Source organism: Gekko japonicus, unplaced genomic scaffold (assembly GCF_001447785.1).
Source record: "Gekko japonicus isolate JY-2015 unplaced genomic scaffold, Gekko_japonicus_V1.1 scaffold1086, whole genome shotgun sequence".
NCBI classification, from domain to species: Eukaryota; Metazoa; Chordata; class Lepidosauria; order Squamata; family Gekkonidae; genus Gekko; species Gekko japonicus.
The window spans coordinates 227,625-251,843 of record NW_015165270.1 but is presented as its reverse complement, the minus strand read 5'-3'; the positions used below and the strand labels follow the sequence as shown (position 1 = coordinate 251,843).

Sequence of the window (24,219 nt, the reverse complement as noted above, 5' to 3'; positions counted from 1 at the left end):
CCGCCCCCCTGCCCAATGCTGCCCTCTACAGAATCCACCCCCCAAACCTCCAGGTATTTCCCTCCTTAGAGCTGGCAACCCTACATTCCCCTCAGTGCCTGTTGGTAGGCAACTAAGCTTGGTCCTGTCACCTACTTTGGCCTTTGGGAGAAAACACATTGGGGCCAGTCCTGATAGGGTTGCCAACTCCAGATGGGAAATTCCTGGAGACTTGAGGGATGGAGCCTGAAGAGGGTGAGGTTTGAGGAAGGGTGGGACCTCAGACAGGTACACTGCCATAGACTCCACCCTCCAAACCAGTCAGTCCCACATAGGGAACCATTGTTGCCAATCTCCAGGTGAGGGCTGGAGAGCACTCAGAATTACAACTGCTCTGCAGAAGGGAGGGCAGAAGTCAGCTGAAGTCAAAGGGACAGATAATGGTAGGTTGATGGCTAGCTGGAAAGGAGATGGGGTTGCCAACTACATGCTGACAAATTCCTGGAGCCTGGAGAGGGTGGGGTTTGCAGAGGGGTGGGACCTCAGACAGGTAGAATGCCATAGACTACACCCTCCAAACCAGCCATTTTGTCCTGGGTAACAATTGCTGCCAATCTCCAGGTGAGGGCTACAGATTACTCACAATTACAACTGCTCTTCAGGTAGCAGAGATCAGTTCCTCTGGAGAAAACAGTGGACTCTGTCATTATACCCTGCTGAGGTCACCACAGCAAATTGACACTGTTTGCCCAAAGCCAGAGCACTGCCCCAGAGCCTCTTTCTAGATCCCGTTGTATTGCTTTCACAACGGGCTTTACTGCTAGTACAAATATAAAACTATAGGAGTTCTTGGGGGAAGGGGCTATGATCTGGGAAGAGCTGCTGTAATTGTGTGTGTGTTTTTTAAAGTATCCTTTGTCAACAGGCATATAGGGGTTATTTCTGATTAAAAGTGTTTCCTTCCACTGGCTGATCTCACAAACTGCTCCATGGTGTTGTCTTGATAAGCCATTCACTATACTATTTGTCATAGTGATGACTGCCATGTAGTTCTTTTTTCGTATAGAAGCCCATTGCTATGTGTAGCTGTCTATTTCTGGATTGCTGCTGCTTGTGTATCTTTGCCAACGGTGCCCACTTATTTTTGGTCTTAGTGCTCAAGCTCATAAACTCATGGATATGTCTACTCTTAGCATATAGCCAAAGTTCTCCCTCGCTGTGTTACTTTATTGTACCCTCACCCCTTGTCGTTGTACCGCAAGTCTTACATATTAAAGCATAGACTGTCTGAATCTGATTCACAGCCTGGAATTTAGGCTCTGATTTTTCTACTTTCAAAAAGGCAGTACCCCCAAAAGCCCTAAGTTGCTTTCTGTGTTACTCTTTTGGAAAGTGGGTCACATGTTTTTAGATGCTCACACACACACAAACAATGTGAACCTGCCTGTACACTTCTATTTCTCAAAGCCTTTATTTGGGCAGTTGGTTATGCATGTTTCAAAAGAGGTGGAAACTGAGACAGTAGATTCACTATTTATATCCTTATTTGGTAAATAAGCTAAGAACCAGCCCAATTATTAAATTGTTAAACTAAGACATTTGAGTGTCAATGGCATGTATTTAACAGTTGTTAATTGTATTTACAGAGTAGAACTTGTTCGCTGTATCATCAGCATAGTATTTAAAACCGCGCCAAATTGTTTGCCAAACTTCTGTGGCTTCCAGGCACCTGAGAATTCCTGTTCCCTTTATACAGGGATGGGAGAGGTTACTAAGGTTCTCCACTGTGTGAAAAAGAAAAGACCAGAAAAAGAGTTCCTTATGCTGTTGAGGGTTTGAGGACTAATGTAACAAACACATATGTCGTCTGTGTCTATGATTTTAGTGGTATGTAATAAAATGAAAAGTACACCTGTACTCATATTTACTATCTTAATTCATATGTGAAAATATACATATAGGTGAAAATAAGAATTGCTAATAGCAGTCAACGCCATACATCTGGAACCATAAGAGCAAGGCTCAGAGGTGCATTTTGACCCGCGGCTTTGCCCGATTTTCCTCGCGGTTTCATGATCCTGTTTTTTGAGGATCACAAAACCGCGGGGAAAATTGGGCGAAGCCGCGGGTCAAAATGCAGCCATGTGACTTCAAGTGGGAAATTGACAAATAGAAGCGGGGCAAAGGGAGGCACGACCGCAGCGCAGCTCTTGTGTGAAATCGGTCAGAGTGTCTGTTGTGGGGAGGGAAAGGGAAAAGAGTTTGTAAGCCGCTCTGAGACTCCAAGTGAAGGGCAGAGTATAAATCCAATTTCCTCCACCTCCCCTCCTTCTCCTCCTCCTCCCTGTAGCTATTTACAGAATGTGGCTTGACCTTGCTGAGCCAACAGTGTGCTGTGTAGCTAGAAACATTTGTTTTTCCTCTATGGAATTGGGGGAGGGGGAAGAAGAGAGAAGGCATGGTGCCAAAAGAGAAGCATCAAACAGTCTTGCAGTTCTGTTTGATGTTTTTCCTTTGGAGCTTAAATTATGCCCTGGTATTAATTAGTTTGCCACTTTTTAAACTTGTAATGATCCACGTGTAGAGAATCTTGTGTGTTTTTGCATGCGTTGTAGCATTGAAGACAGACTGGCTGTTTGAAGTGGTTTGTCAGTCCAGACCTCCACACATACATAGTTCAACTTCCATGGTTTGGCATGATGTCTGTAATGAGCAGAGAGATAAAGTATGACACTGATATAATTCCCAGGCTCATATCTGCTTATTCCAGTGTTCCTCAACTTTTCACATCCAGTCACTCTGTCAAAGAACCTGGGTCCCACCATGATAGAAACAAAAAGCCTTCTTTTCCCAAGAAGGACATTTATATGTTTACATTTATATGTTTACTGCTAGCATGCCAAAAGGTCACAGATGGATAATCCATGGCAGGTGGAGTTGGCTGGAGACATTACATCACGCTTGCAAGTGAATATGGGGATTGAGGGAGACCAAATTTTTAGTAACTATTACGAAAACCCTGTGTTCCACCTAGACTGTTTCTGCATCTCACTGGTTATATGGGTGCCACCAGCTGAGAACCAGTGGTTTATTCAACGCTTACATTGTTTGAAGGAGAAATTCAGAAAAGGCAAGGAAAATGAAATCTGAGTTTTGATTATGGTTCTAGATCTCACAATTGTTCAAGATCTGTTTTTATGAGCATGTTGATAATTTTTTGTGTGAAAATCAGACCGTATTTATTCAGAAGCAAGTCCCAGTGAGCTACTTTAGTTTACAGAATTTCCTGGAACTTGCTCACAGGTACACATACATTGGGTTGCAGCTTTTGTTATTATAGTTCACAGATAATTGTACCAATCTATCAAGCAGTTGAATGTCTCCACATTATTTCAAATACCTGAATAAGCTTAATATTTAATACTGGTGGTTATTTTCTGTTAGTAACATAATACACCAAGACAGAAAGGATGTTTGTTTCCTCCTTAGGATTCTGGCCAGAGAAAACTATTTTGCTTTGTGGCTAATTCTTCACATACCTCATCAAAGGCTCAACACTTTTTTGCTTTGAGTTTTCATATGACTCAACAACTCAATCCACACCCACCACCTCTTCCCCTCACTTGACTTTTTTAGTACTTATGCTTATGCGAAGATAGCTGGATGTTGACATTCTTCCAAAGCTACCAGCAGAAAGTACTGAACTGTGTTAACCCCAGCACATCAAAATAAAATTTATATACAATAGATAGTTACGTTTACTCATGGAAGTAAACATAGAGTTTCACATTTCAGGTGATAATCTGTACGACTGTACGTCACTGTGTTAGGTTCCTTTATGAACTATTTAAAGAACTCTTATCTCCTTAGAATATGGGTCCTGTAGAATTTAACCAGGGATTGTAACATTACATTCTTCCCTCTCCAAGAAATCCACTCTATGTCTGCTGAAATGGTATATCCTCTGAAATATATAGACCTGTATCAGAATTTGATAATAGTATTTCATGTATGCATTTTACTTTACTATATATGTTTTTCATACCAGGACCTATTACACCATGGTATTTGTACTGTTTACACTGGAAAAGAAGTTCGAAAAGAATTTAAATGGGCCTCAGTGCAAAGGGTATGATGAGGTTTGATGAGCTTCCATATAGGATATTTATGTATTTATTATGGAAAAATAGAGGGGAAATGCACTGTAAATTAAGCCATATCTTATTACAATGCAATTTCTGCAAAATATAATAATTTCATTCATTATTGAGATCGCATCCAGTCTCCTCTAATGTATACATTCATTACATATCTATATCAATGTGAAGATATTTTTGAAGCATAGCTGTGTTGGTTTGCAGTAAAACAGCTAGATTAAAATCAGGTAGCGCCTTACAAATCAACAAGGTTTTCGGCATATAAGCTTTCAAGGGTCAATGCTCTCTTTGTCTGGCATGCGTTCCTTCTTTGCAACATCCCTCCCACCTTCTGGCTGAGATATAAGGACTCAGAGATCTCGATTCCATCTTGTATGTGACAAAGGCAGCTTTGATGAAAACTTACACCCCGAAAACGTTGGTCTCTAAGATGCTACTGGACTTGAATCCAGCATATCAACATGAGAATTTCTTGTGGGATCTTTTGGGCATATATTGGGGAACTGGCATATGGTTAAACTATACTGGAGCCAAATCCATAAAAGAATCTCAGGACTATTAGGTCTCAAGTTAGATAAGTCTTCATTAAATGAAAGTTGGTGTGGTGTAGCGGTTGAGAGTTTCAGACTCGAACCTGGGAGCCCCAGGTTTGAATCCCTGCTTGCACCATGGAAGCTTGCTGGGTGACCTTGGGCCAGTCCTATTCTTTCAGCCTAAACTACCTCACAGGGTCATTGTGAGAAGAAAATGGAGGAGAGGAAAGTGATGTAAGCGGCTTTGGGTCTCAATGGGGGAGAAAGGAAGGGTGTAAATGAATTAAATAAATAAAATGTATTTGCCATTAAATATTTCAGGAAGGATATCTAAAGAAAAATTGTACCAGTAGTAAATTCTCAGAGGAGGAGGTTTAAAAAGATGTTCCATGTAGAAAATCTATAAGGTTAATTTAGCACTGGGTTTTAAGGATTTCATGTCACTTTTGTGGGGTATGTGGCTTTCATCCAATATACTGAACATGCACATAGGCCATGCTAAATCAAACAAGATACCTTCTTTTGTGTTGAACACAATCTACCTTCTTGTGTATTTTCATCTGCCCTCAACAAGTAGATTTCATAGAATCATAGAGTTGGAAGGGACCTCCATGGACTGCATGTTCTGTTCAGGCCTTTGATATTAGTGCCATGTCATCTTTGTCCTCCTGAAACTTTAAACTAGGGGAGAAAGTCTTACACTAGCTAAATGTCCTAGGGACTTTAGTACGATAGAGGCTAGGCATGTTCTGCATTTCCAGTTCAGGAAGATCTTCAGGCTGACTTAATCTGGAGGGAAAACAACTGAATGAAGTAAAATACACATGGATATGTTTAAAGTCCCCCCCCCCAATATCTAAAATGCTGTTTATAAGCAGCAATGAGAACAGGTTTAATGTGTCAGGAATTCAGCCTTAAGTGTTTGGCTAGCATCCCAGCCCCTCTTCCTAAAGCTGTGTTAGACTAGCCAAGGATAACCCATCATTGTGTAATGTGTGAAAGATATTGAAGCCTTCTTCAAGGTGACATGTTGAGACAATAAGAGGGCTGGGCATATTGCCTCAGGGGACTAAACATGGTGCTTATAAAAGAAATAGAAAATAATATGCATTGTTCTGTCAATTCATCTTCCAGATGAATTTTCTATTTCTGTTTGTTTAGGACAGGTTCTACCCCTTTTAAAAATAAAAACGTTGAAGTCATTTATTAATCATTCTTTTACTTGCCAGAGTGTACTGGTGTTAGCTCTACTGGAAAAGAAATGATGTACCAGCCAAAACACACACTGCAATGTGGAACTGGGGGAGGGGTCCCCTCAGAAAAAATGTTAATAGCAATCAAAGCAACTTCTTTGGGGCAGTTGCTTTGCAGGATGGATTACAGCTTTTGTATATAGTCACTGAGTGTGCACAAGACCGGTGGCCACTTGACACCTGGGCAGAGTGCATGTAGAACCCTCCTCACATCCATTTGGCAGTGGCCGCATATGTACATCCTTTGTGGACACACTATCTTTTCCTTTATGGGCTGCTTCCCATAATTAACACTAAAAATACTTGAGCTGAAGTGCAGAAAACAGTTGGAAAAATATTGGTTTGTTTTTGTGTGCTGTGCTCATTTTTTTCTTTCACTGTCTTTGATCAGTCATTGCTGTTGATGGACTAAAGGTTTTCTGTGGCAACTTGTATGTTTAAAATATGACCCAAGAATTCACAGTTTGTGAGTCTCACTTCAAAAATCTGTAGTACTTTTGCATCAATATATCTAATTCTCAACATGGCCAAATCTGTGAATACTTAAATCTAGAGACTGGAGCCAGGACCAGACAAGGTAGATCATTCTACAAACTAGAAGCATTCCCCAGGTTTCCAGAAAAATGTGAAATTAAAAAGAGGGTTACCCCACCTTCAAAAATAATAGAAGCAGTACCTGTAGCTTTAAAAAAACAAATGCCCTCAGTGGGCAATATTGCAGGCCTTTGAGCCTTGGTTTCTGTCACAAAAAGGCAGTGGGAGAGGGCAGGGGAGGACTTTTCCCAGGGCTGTTTTGGCCCTTAAAGAAGGACTCATGGGGCCTGGTCAGATAGCAACCACTGGGCAATTTGCTGCCAGCTGACTTGCATAACTCACCCAGGACCAATTGCTTGCTATTGTTTAACAGCAGCCACCCCATGAAAGCCAGTGTTGCATAGTGAGAGTTTTGGACTACTATCTGGAAGGCCCAAGTTTGAATCCCCATATTCTGTCATGAAAGTTCACTGGGTCACCTTGGGTCAATTTTACATGCTCAGCCAAACCTCAGCCATAGGGTTGTTGTAAGGATAAAATTAAGGAGAGGAGAATGATGTAAACTGCTTTAGGCCCCCCACTGTGGAGAAAGGCAGGGTATAAATGAACTAAATAGGGTTGCCAACCTCCAAGTGGAGCCTGGAAATCTCCCAGAATTACAACCAATTCCCACACTACAGAAATCAGTTTCCATGGAGAAAATGACTGCTTTGGAGGGAGAGCTCTATTTTCTGTCATTATAGTCCACTGTGGTCTTTCCCCTCCCTAAACCCTGCCCTTCCGAAGCTCCACCCAAATATCCAGGAATTTCCCAACCTCGAGCTGGCAAACCTAGGAGAGAAGGAAGCAGGGAAAAGGGCTTGCCAGGAAGAGGGGAAAAGGAAAAGTCTGGAGAAGGGGATACAGGGGGAAATGAAGTGCACACCATTGGGCCTGGCTTGGAGGCTGGCACCACACCACTAAGTTATTGTTGTTTCCCAGGTTCAGGCTGATTGGGGAGGGAAGGAGGGAAAGTTGAAGACTGGAGGGGGTCATATAAAGGTAGCTTGGGTGGGCAGGAATTAGGGGAAAGGGAGAGGCTATGGGGGTTTCCGAAAGGGGAAAGAGAGGGAAAGTGTGGGAGGGAAAAATGAGATGCCCCCTGCACATCCTTGTTGATTCCCCACTTGTATTCATATAGCCCGTTGCAACAGAAATGATAAAAGTACTATGGGAAGATCCAATTGATTTAAAATGCCATAGTTTTTCTAAATATTTGAGCAGTTTCCAGATTCATGTAACAGATTTTCTTCAGATTTATGTTGTTACCAGACCAGTTCCTTCAGGACAGGAGCCTTTGAGGATTTCAGTATAGATATGATGCAACATATTTGGCACCTGTAAAGAGCCTATGTAATTGTATAGTCACATGCTTTGCTTTAAGTCCATTTATTTGGCATTCCTGATTAAATCTGTTTTGAAAGCAGTGCAAACTAAATTGCATCTGTTTTACCTTCCAACCACCAACTTGCAATTAATCTAAAATGACTGACAGAGACTCCATTCTCTTTGATAATCATGCCGTTATTTAACAATAATTCCTGTGGGCTTGCTTTTAAGTTACTTCATGTTAAAGCTATATGGGCCCACAGGTAATGTTTAAATATATGCTTGGGGATTAAATTCTTTTGCTATATTTATTACCTCTTAAAGCTGCTTTATTGAAATTATGCTGAAGTAAACATTGTAACTTGGAAAAAAATGTTGAAAATGAGTCGTGATTTTTTATTTTTTTTAAAGAAGAGTTCTAAATCCTTTGTCACAATTTAAAAGTCAGGAAATTCAAGAAAACACCTTTTAGCATTTCTTGTATAGTAGGACAATAGTAGAATTGGAACAAAACATTATAAATGATATTAATATATAATCTGCGCGAGCCCCTAGTGTAACATTTTATTACAGGGTTATAACTACTGTTAGCGTTTTTATTAGAACCTTGTCTGATCAAGTTATATAACTGAAAAGCAAGCAAGTGGATAATTATCTCTTAAACACAGTGATTGGTATATATTGATTTAAATGTTATTAACAGAGACCTAGCTATTTTTAGAACCTTATAAAAAGCCATTTCTTACATAATTCTGTAGATGTTACTTTTAAGTATAGGGCGCCCTTACATGGAAGAATTATGTTTATATCAGGCTCCTTTATACAGTAGGCATTTTCCAGTAGCTCATGAACTGATCATAAGCACATGTTCAGTTAGAACAGTTTTTTATGCCTAATAGGCTTTTTTCCATATCATTTATTTAGGTATTATTTAGTACATTTTTACCCTGCTCTTCTCAGGAACTCAGGGTGGCATGTATCAGTCCCAAGGTGGCTTGTATCAGTCTCCCTTCCTTGATTCCATCCTCAAAACAATCCTGTGATGTAGGTTAGGCTGAGAGCGAGTGACTCTCTCTTCCTTTCCCCTCCCGCAGATCTCCTTGAAATGCTGCTCCTGTCAGATGGGAACCTCAGGAACAGCATGAGGGGTGAGGAATCAAGGAGGAATCCGTGAAAATAAGTCCCCCTCCCCTTTCTTAGTGGAAAGTGTTGTCTGGACCCTAATTGTACTGTCAGTATATTCTGTTCATTTTAGCATAATGTACATATATGACATGCTGCTTAGTATAACATCGTAAACCATCTTGCATCTCTGCTTACCTAAAAGCAAAGCTACTTAAAAGAGGCCTAGCTGATGGTTTGGAAGCACGTGGAAGTTACAGACTGCCTAATATCATAACAATGATTTTATTACAATTTGGATGTGAGCCACATCCTGCTGTAGCGAACTTCAAACCTCTTATTTATTTTAATGGCTTTAAGTTGCATGCTTGGGGGGGGGGACCCTTTCCCTTTTTAGCATATGCCTTCCCCCCATGCCTCCCATCCATTCTGTGCATTAAAAGATTTCACTGCACAGTTGCCAGGCATTTGGAACTGTGGCTTTACCTGTGCTTTGTAGTACACTGCTCTGATCTCTGTTCAGCAGAAGTAAGCTGTAAATATGCTAACCAATCCTTCCTTTTCCAATCATACCTCTTCCTCTTTTGTCTGGAATGCAGATTGTTCCCAAGTGGTCTGTTTCAACAGATTTATTGCTTATGAAGTGGAGGAAAGAGTTCTCTTTAGGCAGAAAAGAGGAAAATGGAATTCCACAGCTGCAGATGAAACAAGCTTGTGGTGTTAGTGAGTGAATATGTGCAACAGCGATGCTGTGAATAATTAGTTACCATATGGTATCAACTATTTTGCGTAGAGCTAGTATGCTGCTCCTTGGTTGTTTTTATCTGCTCTGGGCAAAGAGAAATTTGCCATCGATTTTGAAGTAATTTGGATTGGGTAATTGGAAAACAGGTGTACCCGGCCTTGATAGAGGTTGTTGGGGAGTGTTGTGTGCTTTAAGATCTAATTTCCCCCCTTTGTTTGCCTCACATAAGGCAATAAGCAAAGTCTAGATTTATTTGCAAGGCAGAGCCTTATAATTAGACGCAGCTGTACTTTGAGTAGACCTTCAACAGTTCCCGTTGACATTAGAACACGACTGAGTTGATGTCATCAGACTTCTGCCTGTGAAATAAATTATTACTCACTGTGTGGCAGGTGACCGGCTTGCATTGTGAACAGGGAATTGGCAAGCTTTTAGGAAAAGTAATTCCTATATGAAAGGGGGAGGAGAGACATTAGTGTTTGGACGTTCATTCCACTAGTTTTGTCTTGGGAATTTCTCTGCTTGCAGAGAATCCTGCAGCTGTCAAGTGGGATAGTAAATCTTGTAGAAGTTATGAAACTGTCTGAATTGTGAAATTCTCCTGTTGATCAGACCAGAACTACACACAATTGGACTAGCAGCAGATGCCAAAATCGGAGGAGACTTCTGTTCTGCAGATGTAGGGGCAGTCATTGTGTTGTGGCACTATTTAGCCCACTTGACTGTAAGGAAATGAGTGAATTTCCAACCTGTTTCTCTTTAGATCTTGGTGTGAAAACCTGAAAGTTTTGAAAGTGAGTTATATAATGTATAGTTGTAGCGGACACTCATTGCACTGATGTATGCAAGCTAGTTTATTCTGCAAACTTTGATAGCGGTGCCCTTTCTGGACTGGAACAGTAATGATCTAACCATGATTATCCTGCAGGTTGTATCAGAGTTATGCTATACTGTAACACATTCTACATAGCTTTGAAGATGATCAGAAATGGCAACTGGTACAAAATGCTGTGGCCCGGGTTTCAATAGAAATGTATCACAATGGGTATTATGCCTGTTTTTAAGTTTCTTTGTTGGCTTCCAGTGCAATCCAGAGTGCTGGTCCTGACCTTTAAAACCCCAAATGCATCAGCAGCATAAGGCCAGGGTGTCTAAAGGACCCTCTGCTCCCATATAGTCTTGTTTGTTCATTGAGGTTGTTTGTCAAGACCATTCTAAAGGTCCACCCACTGAATGGAGGCAAAGGGGAAGAGCCTTTTCTGTGGTGGCACCTCAATTTTGCTCCCCTGAGAAATTCTATTTGTTGTTGCCTAAATGTCAGGATTGTTGTTTTTTTCAGTTGCATTTTGGTTAAGTCGCCCTGAGCCTGTTTGCAGGATGGGCGGAGTATAAATATAATAAATAAATAAATAAATAAACAAGTCATTGGAACACACTATTTTTATCACTGTTCTAATTTTTTTTTTTTTTGCTGGTTTTTCAACTGCTGCAGTAAAATTTCACTCATCTATTTTATGCTATTTATACTCCCTGTAGCTATATAGTTTGTTTTGTAATTTGAATGGTATCGCTAATTATTAGTTCTAGCTTGAACTTTTTGAACTTTTATGGAAAAGGTGGGATAATGGACATGTGAAGTAGAATTACTCTTTGCAGAGAATTTAGAAATCTGAAGAACATATTTGAAAAAGTCTCAGGGCTTGTTCACACAGTGTATCTCTCTTCTTTGTGCAGGTAGTTGTCATTGTCCCCAACCACACGCTATATGGTGGGTAAACAGAATGTGTGAATTATAGAACTAGGCATTCTCTTGCTGGGATTTTAGAGTTCAGGGTTCTTTGGAGCAGTACACAGGACAAAGACCTTTCACTGAGGTGACTTTTTTCCAAGAGCCCTGAGGTCCTCTTTTGGAATTGTGTGCATTTTTTGTAGCCCTGCCTTATAATACTGTTCCCCTTTATCCTCTACAGCCTGGCCTAACCGTAGAACTGGATTCCTTACTGCAGCTCTTTCTCCTTAAATACTGTCTGAAGCTGTGTTTATTTCCCCTCTAAAGAGGAGCAAGACACATACTTTTCTCTTTCCTTTGTTGTGGGGAAACAGCAGTAGAGCAAGGGGAAGCCATGTAAAACGTGTCATGTGGACTGCCAAGAATGGCTGCTGTCTATAATTTTTTTTTTTACATAAATCAGTCGCTTGTATGTTTATATCTGGAAATCTTAAAACCACATTTCATCTCTGATCCTCTAACGGCACTGCTGGCACAAACTCCATGGACTTTTCAGACTGAGTGGAATGGAGTGATTCATACATGATCAGGTTAGAGAAGGGGTTATTCACAAGAGAAGCTTTGCTGCAGTGGAAAAGATGCACACAAAGGCTAGAAGTATTGGAGGGATTTATTTACTGTGTAATTGGTATATTGCCTTTCTTTCGTGGAACTCAGGGAAGCCTACAGAGGATTCCCAGGAAGTCTGCTACCCAGAGTCCTGGTTAGCTTTAGCAAAGTGGCTGCAGTCAGGTGCCTTCAGAGCATATATATGCAAATACTCAGGATGATTGTTTGTGTATGGAAAATGCATGGTGAATGCTGATCATTTAACTGCCCAAGTATTATTAATCCAGAGCCATTGACTATGCTTTATTTGTCACATGCTTGTTTCTCTTGTATCTTTGGGGACTTCTAGCATTTGGGCTAGAATCCAGTGTCCGTTCCTTTACTGATAAGGGACTTTATTTTCCCCTCTCAAACAACATCATTGTAAGATTACAAATTCACACTTTACTGAGCTAAGGTAACCTCTATCGTCTTGCCTTTTCCATATTTTCCTTCTCCCCCGCCCCCCACCCCTCCCTCTATCCTTTTTTCCTTCCTTGGAAGAAGGGGGGGGGGGACTCCGCACTCTGCTTTTGTACCGAAACTTCAGGTGGAATGAAGTGGTTATAAAAGCATCTATCAACACAGCAAGAGCTTGCCAAACCAAGTATTTGGGTTGGAAGTCATGCCTTCCCAACTGCTTGAAAACAGGAAGTATCTCTGTTAAGTGATGGAGAGCTCTCTTTTGCAAAAAGAGGTTGGGAGGGGGGAGGCTTGACCAGAATGTGTTCTACATATTGGATTTAATACATAATCACAGACCTGCACATGTGTATTTGTAATCTGTTTGGGTATCCTTTTTTAAAAAAAATAAACAAATAAATTTGGGAGCTATCTATCTGAGCCGTCCCTGTCGGAAGCCAGCCCAGGCACATCTGATCCCTGGTGATTTCTATAAAGCACTCGGGATCTGTCAGAAACAGCCTGCAGGATTGCAACGGCTCCTGGGTGATTAATTGCTAAGAGAGTCTGGTTCCAGGTTTCATTGCATATAATTGTTATCTTTCTAAAGGGGTTCTTTTAAACCCCCCAACTCAAAAGGTTCCCCCCTCCCCAACATTCCTGAGATTTTGGTGCTTCTTTTCTAAAAGAGTTTATGTAAATGTACTGATGTAAATGTACTTATGTAAATGAGCTGCGGTGGCTCAAGTGGTTAAGACGCTGAGCTGCAGGCTGTGGAAGGTCGGTAGTTCAGCAGTTCAAGACCCGAGTGTGCCGCATGACGGAGTGAGCTCCCCTCTCTAGTTCCAGCTCCTGCCAACCTAGCAGTTTGAAAGCAAGAAATTGCAAGTAGATAAATAGGTACCACTTCGGTGGGAAGGTAACAGCATTCCGTGCGCCTTGGTGTTTAGTCATGCCGGCCACATGACCACGGAAACGTCTTCGGACAGCGTTGGCTCTTCGGCTTTGAAACGGAGATGAGCACTGCAACCCTAGAGTCGGACTCGACTGGGCTTTCGAGCAAGGGAAACCTTTACCTTACCTTTTTAAAAATGATGTGTTGTTTAGTAGCTGTCGAAAGATTTTTCTCTCTCCCATATCCGTTAATGTTAACTTTAAAGGAAATCATTTTACTAGAAGTTGGGGACAGATCATCTAACCAGCCACTGTAGCGCAGCAGTCATAGATTTATTTATTTTATACTCACTGTGGAACTTAAACAGGTAAATACAATAAGCTAGAAAATCACCGCCTTTAAAGAGGTAGTTAATGTCACATAGTGCCCTGGAAGAATGGAATATGATACAGCACTCTTGCTGAAGTTAAGTAGTCTGATTGGTGCCTGGATGGGAGAAATTTTAGGAATCTTGTATACACCCTGACCTGGATGGCCCAAGCCTAGCACAATCTCAGAAGCTAAGTAGGGTTGGCCCTAGTTAGTACTTGGATGGGAGACCACCAAGGAAGTCTAGTGTTGGTACACAGAGACAGGCAATGTCAAACTACCCCTGATTATCTTTTGCCTTGAAAACTTGATGGCTTGTTCCACCACTGCATAACACAGCTTTAAATCTCATGATGGAATAAAATTGTGATGTAAATGCAATTAATAGCCAACAAAGAAACAGGCTTGTGGAAAGGAGCACTCTAACACAAGTGCCCCTATGTGTGTGTATAAAGTGTCATCAAGTCAAGCACCCCTAGGATTTACTATAACTCTTTGTTGTGTATGCGGACCGCCACCGGGGGCCAGCGGTCAGCCAGAGCTTGACTCTGGAACAACAATAGGGACTAGGCTCCTAGTCCCTCCACTGGGGAGCCAATGGGATCCGTGGCGGGAGATTCAAACCCACCAATGGTGACCAGGGGTGTGTCCCCAGGGATGTATATAGTTGGCCCCCGGGCCGTTGTTCCCCCGTCTTGTTGTGTACCTAATAAAGCGTGCTATGCACTACGTTGTCGTCTGTCGTTCTTCCATGCGGCAACCCACTACACAATACTCTTAGTGCCTTTTGTTTCCTTCCACAATTTCCCCACAGTCAGCAGTGGCACCTACTAGTAGAGGTACCATTTCTTTTTCATAGTACAGCCTCTTCTCAATTTCTGAACTTTAACATCTGGATGGTACCTCTACTAGTAGTGAGCTTTCATTTTAAAGGGAGAGTTAATCTACTTAAAGATCAGAAGTAAGAAATCCAGCGTAAATTAACACCAATTTTTTAAATGCTGCCTTCCCAATAACATATCATTTACACTTTTTAAAATAAATTCATTTCCTATATTTGCTTTACTTCTTGTGGTGGGTGCCTGTGGAAAGAGGAGGACCTTATTTCAAATTCTGTCTTGCCTATCCTTCAGGGTTACAGCAGGTGACAAAAGTTTTTAAAAGCACAACACAATAGAGGGATAATAAAATGCCCAGTTAAATATGTTAGCTTGAGCCCTGTGCTGTCTGAAAGAGCAAAGGCAAACTTCTCCTCCAGCCTGCATTATTCCCCTGAAATCCTGCATCCAGAAATCAGGTGATGCCCAGTAACAGTACTGGGGATAAAGTGGATAGCTGCAGTGTTAGCAGAGGTTGGTGAAAATCACTTTCTCTCCTCTTCTGCTAGCAAAAATATCTTTCATCATCGGAAAATATATATATAGGATTCAAGCCTATTCAAAACTTACTGAAGTTGTATCACTTATACCCAGCAGCTAAAACAAATTCTCTAAGAGATCAGATTTTGGTGAACCCACACCCCTGAGAATGCTATGTGCTGTCTGAATTTGTCACACTGTGAAAACAGTAAGGCACTCTTAATTAATGCTAAAGTTGTGATGGAACATGGATGGTTGCCAGTCTCTAAAATATTTTGGCTTACTAAAATGAGTCATCAAGGAGAAAGAGGGAAAGGAATAGGAGATTTTATATAGGTTGGAATGCCAAGTGAAGAAATAACTAATTCATTCTGTCAATCTCATGTGTATCAACCCAGTACCTTGTTTTCCTGTTAGATAAAACAAAGATGACCTAGTAAAATTATGCAAGCCATGTTGCAAATTTAGTCTAAAAGTATTAAGGTGCATTGTGATACAAAGTGATGAAATGCATTATGTGGTGAGAGAGTGCCCCAAGGAGCAGTGCTCTCCCCAATGTTATTTAACATCTATATGTACCCCCTTGCCCAGATTGCCCAGAGGCATGGGCTTGGGTGTCATCAGTATGCAGACGACACCCAGCTCTATCTGTTGTTGGGTGGTCAGTCTGGCTCTACCCCGGAAGATCTGGACCGGGCGTTGCAGGACGTGGCGAGATGGCTTAGGTTGAGTCGGCTGAAATTGAATCCGACGAAGATGGAGGTCCTGTGCCTAAATCGGAGCAGTCCGGGGTTAGGGGCCCCACTTTCAGCCTTCGGTGGGGCGCCGTTGGTGCCAGCGCCAAGGGTCAGGAGTTTGGGAGTGCTCCTGGATCCCTCCCTGACAATGGAGGCCCAGGTAGCAGCCACTGCCAAGGCAGCCTTTTACCATCTTCGGCTGATTAGGCAGTTGGTCCCCTTCCTCGAACGCAATGATCTGGCATCAGTGATCCACGCTATGGTCACCTCGAGGCTAGATTACTGCAATGCTCTCTACATGGGGCTGCCCTTGGGGCAACTCCAGAAGCTGCAGCTGGTGCAGAACCCAGTGGCCAGGCTGTTGATGGGCCTTCCCATCAACAGCACATCCAGCCTGTGCTGAAGTCCTTGCACTGGCTTCCAATAGCGTTCCGGATTCGCTTCAAGGTGCTGGTTTTGACCTTTAAAGCCCTTAATGGTCTGGGGCCTGCCTACCTGAGGGACCGCCTTTCCCCATATGTTCCCCCAAGGGTACTGCGATCAGGAACGCAAAACCATCTGCCCCCCCCCCCGGGCCTAGGGACGCTAGGTTAGCAGTAACTCGGACCAGGGGGTTCTCCCTGGCAGCGCCAACGCTGTGGAACGAGCTCCCTCAGGAGATCAGAGCTCTACGGGACCTCCAGCAGTTCCGTAGAGCAGTTAAAACGGAGCTATTCCGCCAAGCGTTTCAATAAGAACTGACTATGCCGGTGGTGTCGCACTAGCACTTTATCACAGGATGTATTAGCTGGGATTTTATGGTACTGTATTTGTATGTGTAATTGTTGGTTTTAACTGTATGTTGGTTTTAAATGGTTTGTACGCCGCCCTGAGCCGCTTCGGCGAGAGGGCAGGGTAGAAATTTAATAAATAAATAAATAAAATAAGAGTATTTAACACCAAAATTCTCAGACACTGTTTAGGGCACTGGAAGATGGTAAAAAGCTTTATATTGTAATCTCACAAGGGTTTACTGATAAATATCTGGGAAAAAGAATTGTCCCCCAAGCTCTGTTTCTCAGAAGTTGCTTAAATCATGCATACCTTTTTTTTTAAAGTTGCTTAAATCAGAAGATGTCCTCATGTGTGAAATGCCATGGCAAGCAGCACTGTATATTCTAGACTGTTAATAGCTTTGTACCCTTAGAAGTTTCAGTGTCCAAGTAGATGAATGTTTAAGGGCACATATAGGTGATTCATTTTTTACTGATTGAATGAGAAAGAAATCAGCGTAACACAGGAAATGTGATTGCTGTGTTGAATGTAAAGGTGTCCTGGGGGAGGGGTATGTGAAAGAAAAACTTATATGTATCGGCACTATTGGCATGCCCTCCAGAATACCTGTGAAATTGGCTGTGTCTGGGCCTACTGACTTGGATTCCACCTACGTGCCCTCCAGAATCCATTGTAGGAGTTCCTAGCAGTCTCAGCACAAGGAAGGGTGGTTAAACTCACTCTGGGTCCTCACTGTCCCTCACCAAGCTTCTCCACAGCTTTCTGAAGAGAGCTTGGCCTTGAGACTAGACTTCATTTTAAAGGAGGTAAGAAATCTATGTGGGCTTGGGAAGCCCCTGGCAATTCCTGTAGAAGGGTGGGGAACCCTCGGAGCACCCTCCCAGCCAGGGCTACTTTTGGGCAGGAACGCACAGGAACGGAGTTCCGGCTGGCTCCCGAGTTGGCCCCGCCCAGCAGGAACTAATTAGCATAACAGGCCACACCCAACAGCAGAAACTCATTAGGATTGGCTACATTAGGGGTGTGTGGCCTAACATGCAAAGGAGTTCCTGCTCCAAAAAAAGGCCCTGGGTTTTGACAACAAACAAGGTAAACAGAATAAGAAGCAAAAGGTGGATGTGGCTGGATGACCACACTTCTGGTAACATGGGGGGGTGGCCTAATGTGCTAATGAGCTGTGCTGTCAGGGGTGTGGCCTAATAAGCTAATGAGTTTCTGCAGTTGGGTGTGGCTTATTAGGCTAATGAGTTCCTGCTGGGCTTTTTCTACAAAAAGAACCCTGCCCCCAGCAGACATAGCCACTTAAAGGAGCTTTTGCCAAGGCTTCCCCAGCTGGAGTTGCCCGACTGCAGCTTTGACGTCGGGAGCAGACTGACTGCCAGACCAGCTGAGTAGCAAGTTTGCACCTTCTTGCCCCAGTGGCAAGTATAGGAACAGAGCCTTCGACCCTCAATGTAGGTACAGCACCATTTTTTCCCACAACACGCAAGAAGAGTTTGCATTAATCAGGCAAAGTCTCTTGCTAGCTGTTTACTAAGGAAAGCTTAGTATTAATTTGTTCATGTTGGTCCAATTTCATTTGTGCCTATACACTCATTTCAGATGAATATCCTTTCCTTTTGAGTTGTCAGATCTTGCTTGGAGGATCAAGCCATCTGTTTCTTTTCCCTTTTATTCATACTTTTGGGTAATAACCATGTAAAATGTTTCTGCCTTGTTGACTGTGCCTTACAAAGTGCTGCCACTTGATATTGCAGATTCTTCCTGAACACCTGCTGTCAAACACATCAAGTCTTTTCTTGTCAGCTTGCACAATGCTTCAGGTCTTGAGCAAGGCTGACATGACAGAAATGTTGTACAGCCTGATTCTTTAAAATAATTTTATCTCTGTATCTGTCTATCTCGCTTTCTGTAATAATCAGTCCCCAGTGTTCTCTCTTGGTCATTCTTTCCCCATATCCTGTTACATTCTAGAATGGCTGAAAAATTGGACCTGAGGCAGGGTGGGGAGATGAAAGAGCTGGGCCCATGAAAACATGGGCTGGCTCAGTTATACAGTTCCAATAGATTTCTGTGGGACGCCTTTAAATCTTTGTAGATGAGGAGTAAAGCAGGATACAAATGTTTTAAATGAATATCTAGGACAAGATGGGGGGGGAGGCAAAGCCTGTTTAATCAGGGTCCACTGAGGGCAAGAGATTGGCTGAAGCCATCCTTGAGAGTATGTGTCTTTGTTTTCTTCAATAGAAGTAAATGTGTGATATTCATGGCTGTGGAAACAGAAAACCTCCACAACTGGGGGCAGTGTTATAATATGGGGGGAAACTATGGCTGATCTAGTTCACCATGGGAGGAAGCAGTTTCTCTTCTCTCCCCACTTCTCAGACAACTGTGGAGAGAAGGCATTAGGAAGTGGGAGAGGCAGAAGAATGCAGATCATTCTCCCTTAGGGAATGAGAAGATTTCTCACCTCCTCCTTAGAGCTTGGAAGCCAAGGTGATTTATACAACAGGAGGACGATTTCAGATCCGGAAAAGCAGACTTGACCTTACTCTACCTATGGCATGGCCCTAATTATGGACAGAAGGCTAGAACAGGAACTTGCCACCATCATTCGCCTATCTTTCATTGTGGTTGGCAGACCAAGTAGCAGGGTCAGTGCTTCTTCTCTGTTTGAGGTGGGGTGGGCTTAATGGTGATTGAAATAATTCTGTACAATCAGTTTCAAATGCAGAAAAGTTAAATATATTTCACAAGCCCATATTAATATGTGCAAAACATTAAAACAAGAACAAAAGAAATGCCCCACATCAGATTTACCTTCACAAATCTTGCAGGAATAAAGTGAGGGGCACCTTCTAGGAGAAGAAAACAGTAGAAAGTGTTGGCTGACCCTGTTATTATTCTAATTCAACAAGTCTTTTCTTATTGCCTCAATGTAGGCAGAGTTCCATAACTTGTTTATTATGAGCTTTCTGCGAGTAATGCAAACAGTTGTTGGCAGCCATTATCAGGAAAACAGTGTTAACACCTAACATTGTATCATAAAGATGCAGAGATCCAGATCTCAAGGGCCACATTGTGGGCTCTGTTTGCAGAGTGGGGCTACAAGTGCAGAAGTGGCATAGTTGCTTGACAAGCTGCCCTTGAAAACCCAAAGGCTTTTCAGAACAAGCTTGTGACAAAGCACAAGGAACTGCTGCTGGGGTTGGGGGTGGGGAGTATGCATGCTTGTTGATGTTCCTAAAGGGGATATTGAACAGCAGCCAAATTAATTCCAAAGCAGCATCCTGATAGAAATGTGACTTGACTGAACAATGAACTGGCAGTTCTGTCTCCATGCTTGTTGAAACTTCAAGGAAACACTCCAGTGATCCTATGGGTGGCTACACTGTACTTGCTGTGCAGTTTCCTTAGCTGAAAATATTCAGGCTTTTGTTTTAAAAATAACAGGACATCTCTTAGCATGCAAGATGGATTTTTCCACACCAGAGAGCTCACAATGGTCTTTTAAAAGAAACTCTAGGAAGGGTGTTAACTTGATCAATGCTGTGCAGGAAGGAAAGCTTCTTCCTACTATTTTTCAGTGTGACTTTCACTGACATGATCAGGCTGGGAAAAATCTTATTGGCTGCGAGCCCAGGACAGCCGTGCAATATCTCTAGTCAACTGGAACTCCAACTACACTGCCCAAGGGAGAACTCTAACATAAAAAACAATCTAGCTTACGTACTGTGCCTTAAATGCATCCAGATGAAAATGTATTTAAAATTCAGAATTTGCATGCAAGCAGTTTTTTGTTAACAAGATGACAATAGTTATAAGTAAATTTAAAGTTCATATTTCATTTTGTTATATCAATGTGAGTAAGGAGAGCTTTTGGCAACTGGTTCTTTCATTTTGTGCAATTGCCACAGGGAAGGGGGAAGTTCCATGGGCTTCATATGGATGCCTGAAGGAGCATAAGGAGTTGCAGCCTTCACTTTTTAATTAGTGAACACTATATTGTTTGGCTTATTCCTATGATAGTGGTTCTAACAAGTTGTGCCCTTGTATCCAACTAAAGCCCTGTACTTATCCTATTGGTATGGGATCTGCTGCAGGAGCAGATTGGTCACTAAGGGCACGGGGGAGAATCCCAGTGGGCTGATGGTGAGTAGGGGAGCCTGTGCAAACTAGGCAGGAGGCACTGCTTTTATGCCCCACCTTGTGGGAACCAGCAGCCACTGCCCTGCACAAGACAGGTGAGTGAGAACTGCCACCAGGAGGCAGTCGCCTCCACAGCAAGCCTGGTCCTTCTCCCCCCCCCTTTTAATTGCGGGGGTACTGGGGACACACTGGCGGGCTTTTCCAGGGCCGCTTTGCCTCCCAGTCTGCCCCTTTACACCATGTACCATTGAATATCTTGAGAAGCGCCTTCTGTTACAATTAATGAGTCTCTTTTGATGACTTCTTTGACACAGGCTTTGATGCGACCTGGTCGAATTGACAGAATCATATATGTGCCTCTGCCTGATGCTGCCACTCGTAGAGAAATCTTTAAACTTCAGTTCTGCAAAATGCCCATCTCAGATGAGATCGACTTAGATGAACTTGTCCAACAAACAGAAAAATACTCAGGAGCAGAGGTAAATATATTCTTGGAAGAAAAATGTGGAATTCTACCCCCGATGTTATGATTATATACTTGATCAATTAGGCCTGGTGTAGATGTGCAACAGAAGGAGGTGGCAGAATACAGAAATTGTAAGATGGACGTTGCTATTTCATGTTGCAGGGGGGTAATTACAGTTTTGCGAAGCGCCTCTAAATCACTAGCATTCCATGCAAAGGTCTAGATTAGGCCATTTTTCACCAATGTACATTTTATTTGCCGAGAGTTTTTAAAATATAGTCAATATAAATAATTAGTATAACATAAATGAATATGTGTTTAGTTTGTTAACATGAGGTATATGAAAATCATGTGTGCATGTTAGTCTCCTTCTGAGGTGGGCTTGTTTGCTACAATCCCACAACTTCTACAGCAGATCATTGAAGTCAAAGCCACACCACATGTAAAGTAGAATGTCAGTGATCAGTAGGGATGGGCATGAACCGGCTCACGAAGTAAAGTTAGTCACACATTTTGGTTGGTTCGTACTTCACAAAGCAATGTTTGTGGAAGGGTGCCAGGCACAATCATTCTACAAACAGTGCTGTTCGTGGTGGTTTGTGAATGAATACATTTCCAGACAGACTGTCTCCATTCAATTTAATTGTTTACAAACTCCAAGGCAATGGGGGGTGGAATTCTCCAGCCTTGGAAACACCAATAGGAGCCCTCCAAAGCTTAAGAGACACTGCTGGCTGCAAATAACAGAGTTCCCATTCTGCTCTATGGGATCAGAAAGCTATATATACAATCAGCTGAGCTCCACACCCTTTTGTCTGTTGGCTGTTTGCAGTTACACAGAGAGGCAGGGAACTTGTTAAAAGCCAACCAGCAGAGCATATTTATTCCCTCCTGATTGTGAATTATTTTCTGCTGCTGGGGTTTGGGTGTTAGGTGGACTCATGGCTCTGAGCCAACCCCGTCTCTCTGCTCATACCGAGTTTTGAGGACCCACATTTAATATGCTTCTGGTTGTGAGCTCCTCTCCCCTGCTGGGGTTTGGGTGTTAGGTGGACTCAGGGCTCATGGCCATGCAAGAGAGATTGGGCCAGATGACAGTCTTGCATGACCAGTACTCCATGGAATCAACGTTGGCAGTTTTAGGGGTCTTGGAGAGGTACTCCCTCACCATCACCTTTGCCAACAACCTCCACCTTTGCAAGCCTGGCATCCCTGCGGCTGCTGACCTCCTGGTTCACTACTGCAACCAGTTGTGGGGCTTCTCTCTGGCTGTTTTAAATAAATGTCTGTTTGGCTCTCTCTGGCTGTTTTAAATAAAAATGTTTTAAATAAATGTTTTAGGATTGGGATCCAAAGGTCCATGTGAATGTCTAAGTATAATGTTCTGAGTATATGCTTGGGCTTCCCAGTTTTGACTTCAGCTGTATACTTAGGGCCAAAGTACACAATAGGTGTGACACGAGTTGGGTTCTGGGTGCCCAGCTGGACTTGTTGTCACACATTTGGTCAGGAGAAACTTCAAATCATTCCATTGCTTGATTTGGCTCCCGTGTGCTGTGAGGCTTGAGCATGGGTGGCCAAATTGCGGCTCGGGAGCCACATGTGGCTCTTTCACACATATTGTGTGGCTCCTGATAGGATAGCTGAAAAATGAAGGGCCCAATCGGTCTTCCCTTCCCCTGCCAGTGTTCCCTTCCTTGGGTAGGCTTGAGGTTAGGTGTGAGCAGAGAAAGGAAGCAAGTTTCATTTTAAATGCATTCTCAAAGCCCCCCTTCTCCAAGCCAAGCCAACCAGCATGGGGGCGGTGGGGGGGGGCTTGGAGGACACATGTAAAGTTGCAGTTGTTTCTTTCCACCTCTCCCTCCCTCCGTCCCTCATCTATTTGCTTTCTTTGTTTCTTTCTCTCTTTCTCTTTCTCCCTTTCTTTCTCTTTCCTTCCTTCTTCCCCTCCCTCCCCATCTATTTGCTTTCTTTGTTTCTTTCTCTCACCTTCTTTCTCTTTTCTTCCCTCCCCCTCCCCATCTATTTGCTTTCTTTGTTTTCTCTCTCATTTTATCTCTTTCCCCTTCTTCCCTCCCTCCCCATCTATTTGCTTTCTTTCCACCTTTCTTTCTTTTTCTCACTTCTTTCCTTCCTTCCTTTCGATCTCTCTCTCTCTTCCTTCCCCCTCCCTCCCTCCATCTATTTGCTTTCTTGAGTTCTCTTTCTCTGTTTCTTTCCACCTCTCTCTGTCTCCCTCTCTTAGATAAATAAATATCATTCACAAACAAAAATAATTGCATTAATAAATATCATTATCAATATCTGCTTTTACCCCTTTTGTTTTTATTTTTGGCAGTCCCATTTAAAGTTAATAAAAAGCAAATTTGCATATTTTTCAGTAAAAACGTGTGTGTGATATGTGTTCATGTCTTGTGGCTCTTAAACATCTGACGTTTATTCTATGTGGCTCTTATATTAAGCAAGTTTGGCCACCCCTGGGCTTGAGGCTTTCCTCTTGTGTTGTTTTCATCAGTGGAAATGGCTGTAGGAGGGAAGCTGGAAGCCCCTCCTGTGCCTTTGCAGTGCTCCTGAGCTAAAAGGAGCATTGGAATACTTTGAAGGTGAGTTCCCCCTGATCATACATGTGACTACAAGTAAGGTCGGTTACCCATGACCCAACCTATGTCACATGTACTGTGTGTTTTGGCCCTTAGTACATCAGGAGTCACTGAACGGCCTCCTAACACTCTAGTTGATGGGGAAGGGGCCTTCAGAAGCCCTTGTATCTAGGCTTGAGCCCTGATTTCTAAGGGTGCTTTTTATTTAAAAGCTGATTTGGGTGATTTATATCTTTTCCTCAAATATAAGGAAAATTAATCTGTTTAGGTCTGGATCCTTTTAAACTTGGATGGAAAGGTTGGGGTCAGATTATGAGATTTCTGCACAAGGAAATTATTATTGTAAACATTCCTGAAAACCAGGGGGGCACATTACCCATCCTTGCCATCTGTTCCCTCTA

At 42.6% G+C, this 24,219-nt stretch overlaps 1 protein-coding gene across 1 annotated transcript in view; it reads left to right on the top strand.

Annotated features, from left to right (window-relative positions):
- Positions 1 to 24,219, top strand: part of SPATA5 (spermatogenesis associated 5) — a 226,150-nt gene that overhangs the window by 163,698 nt on the left and 38,233 nt on the right. Inside the window, 1 exon segment of the mRNA XM_015410217.1 lies at positions 21,067 to 21,231. Within this exon segment, the coding sequence (XP_015265703.1) occupies positions 21,067 to 21,231 (165 nt within the window).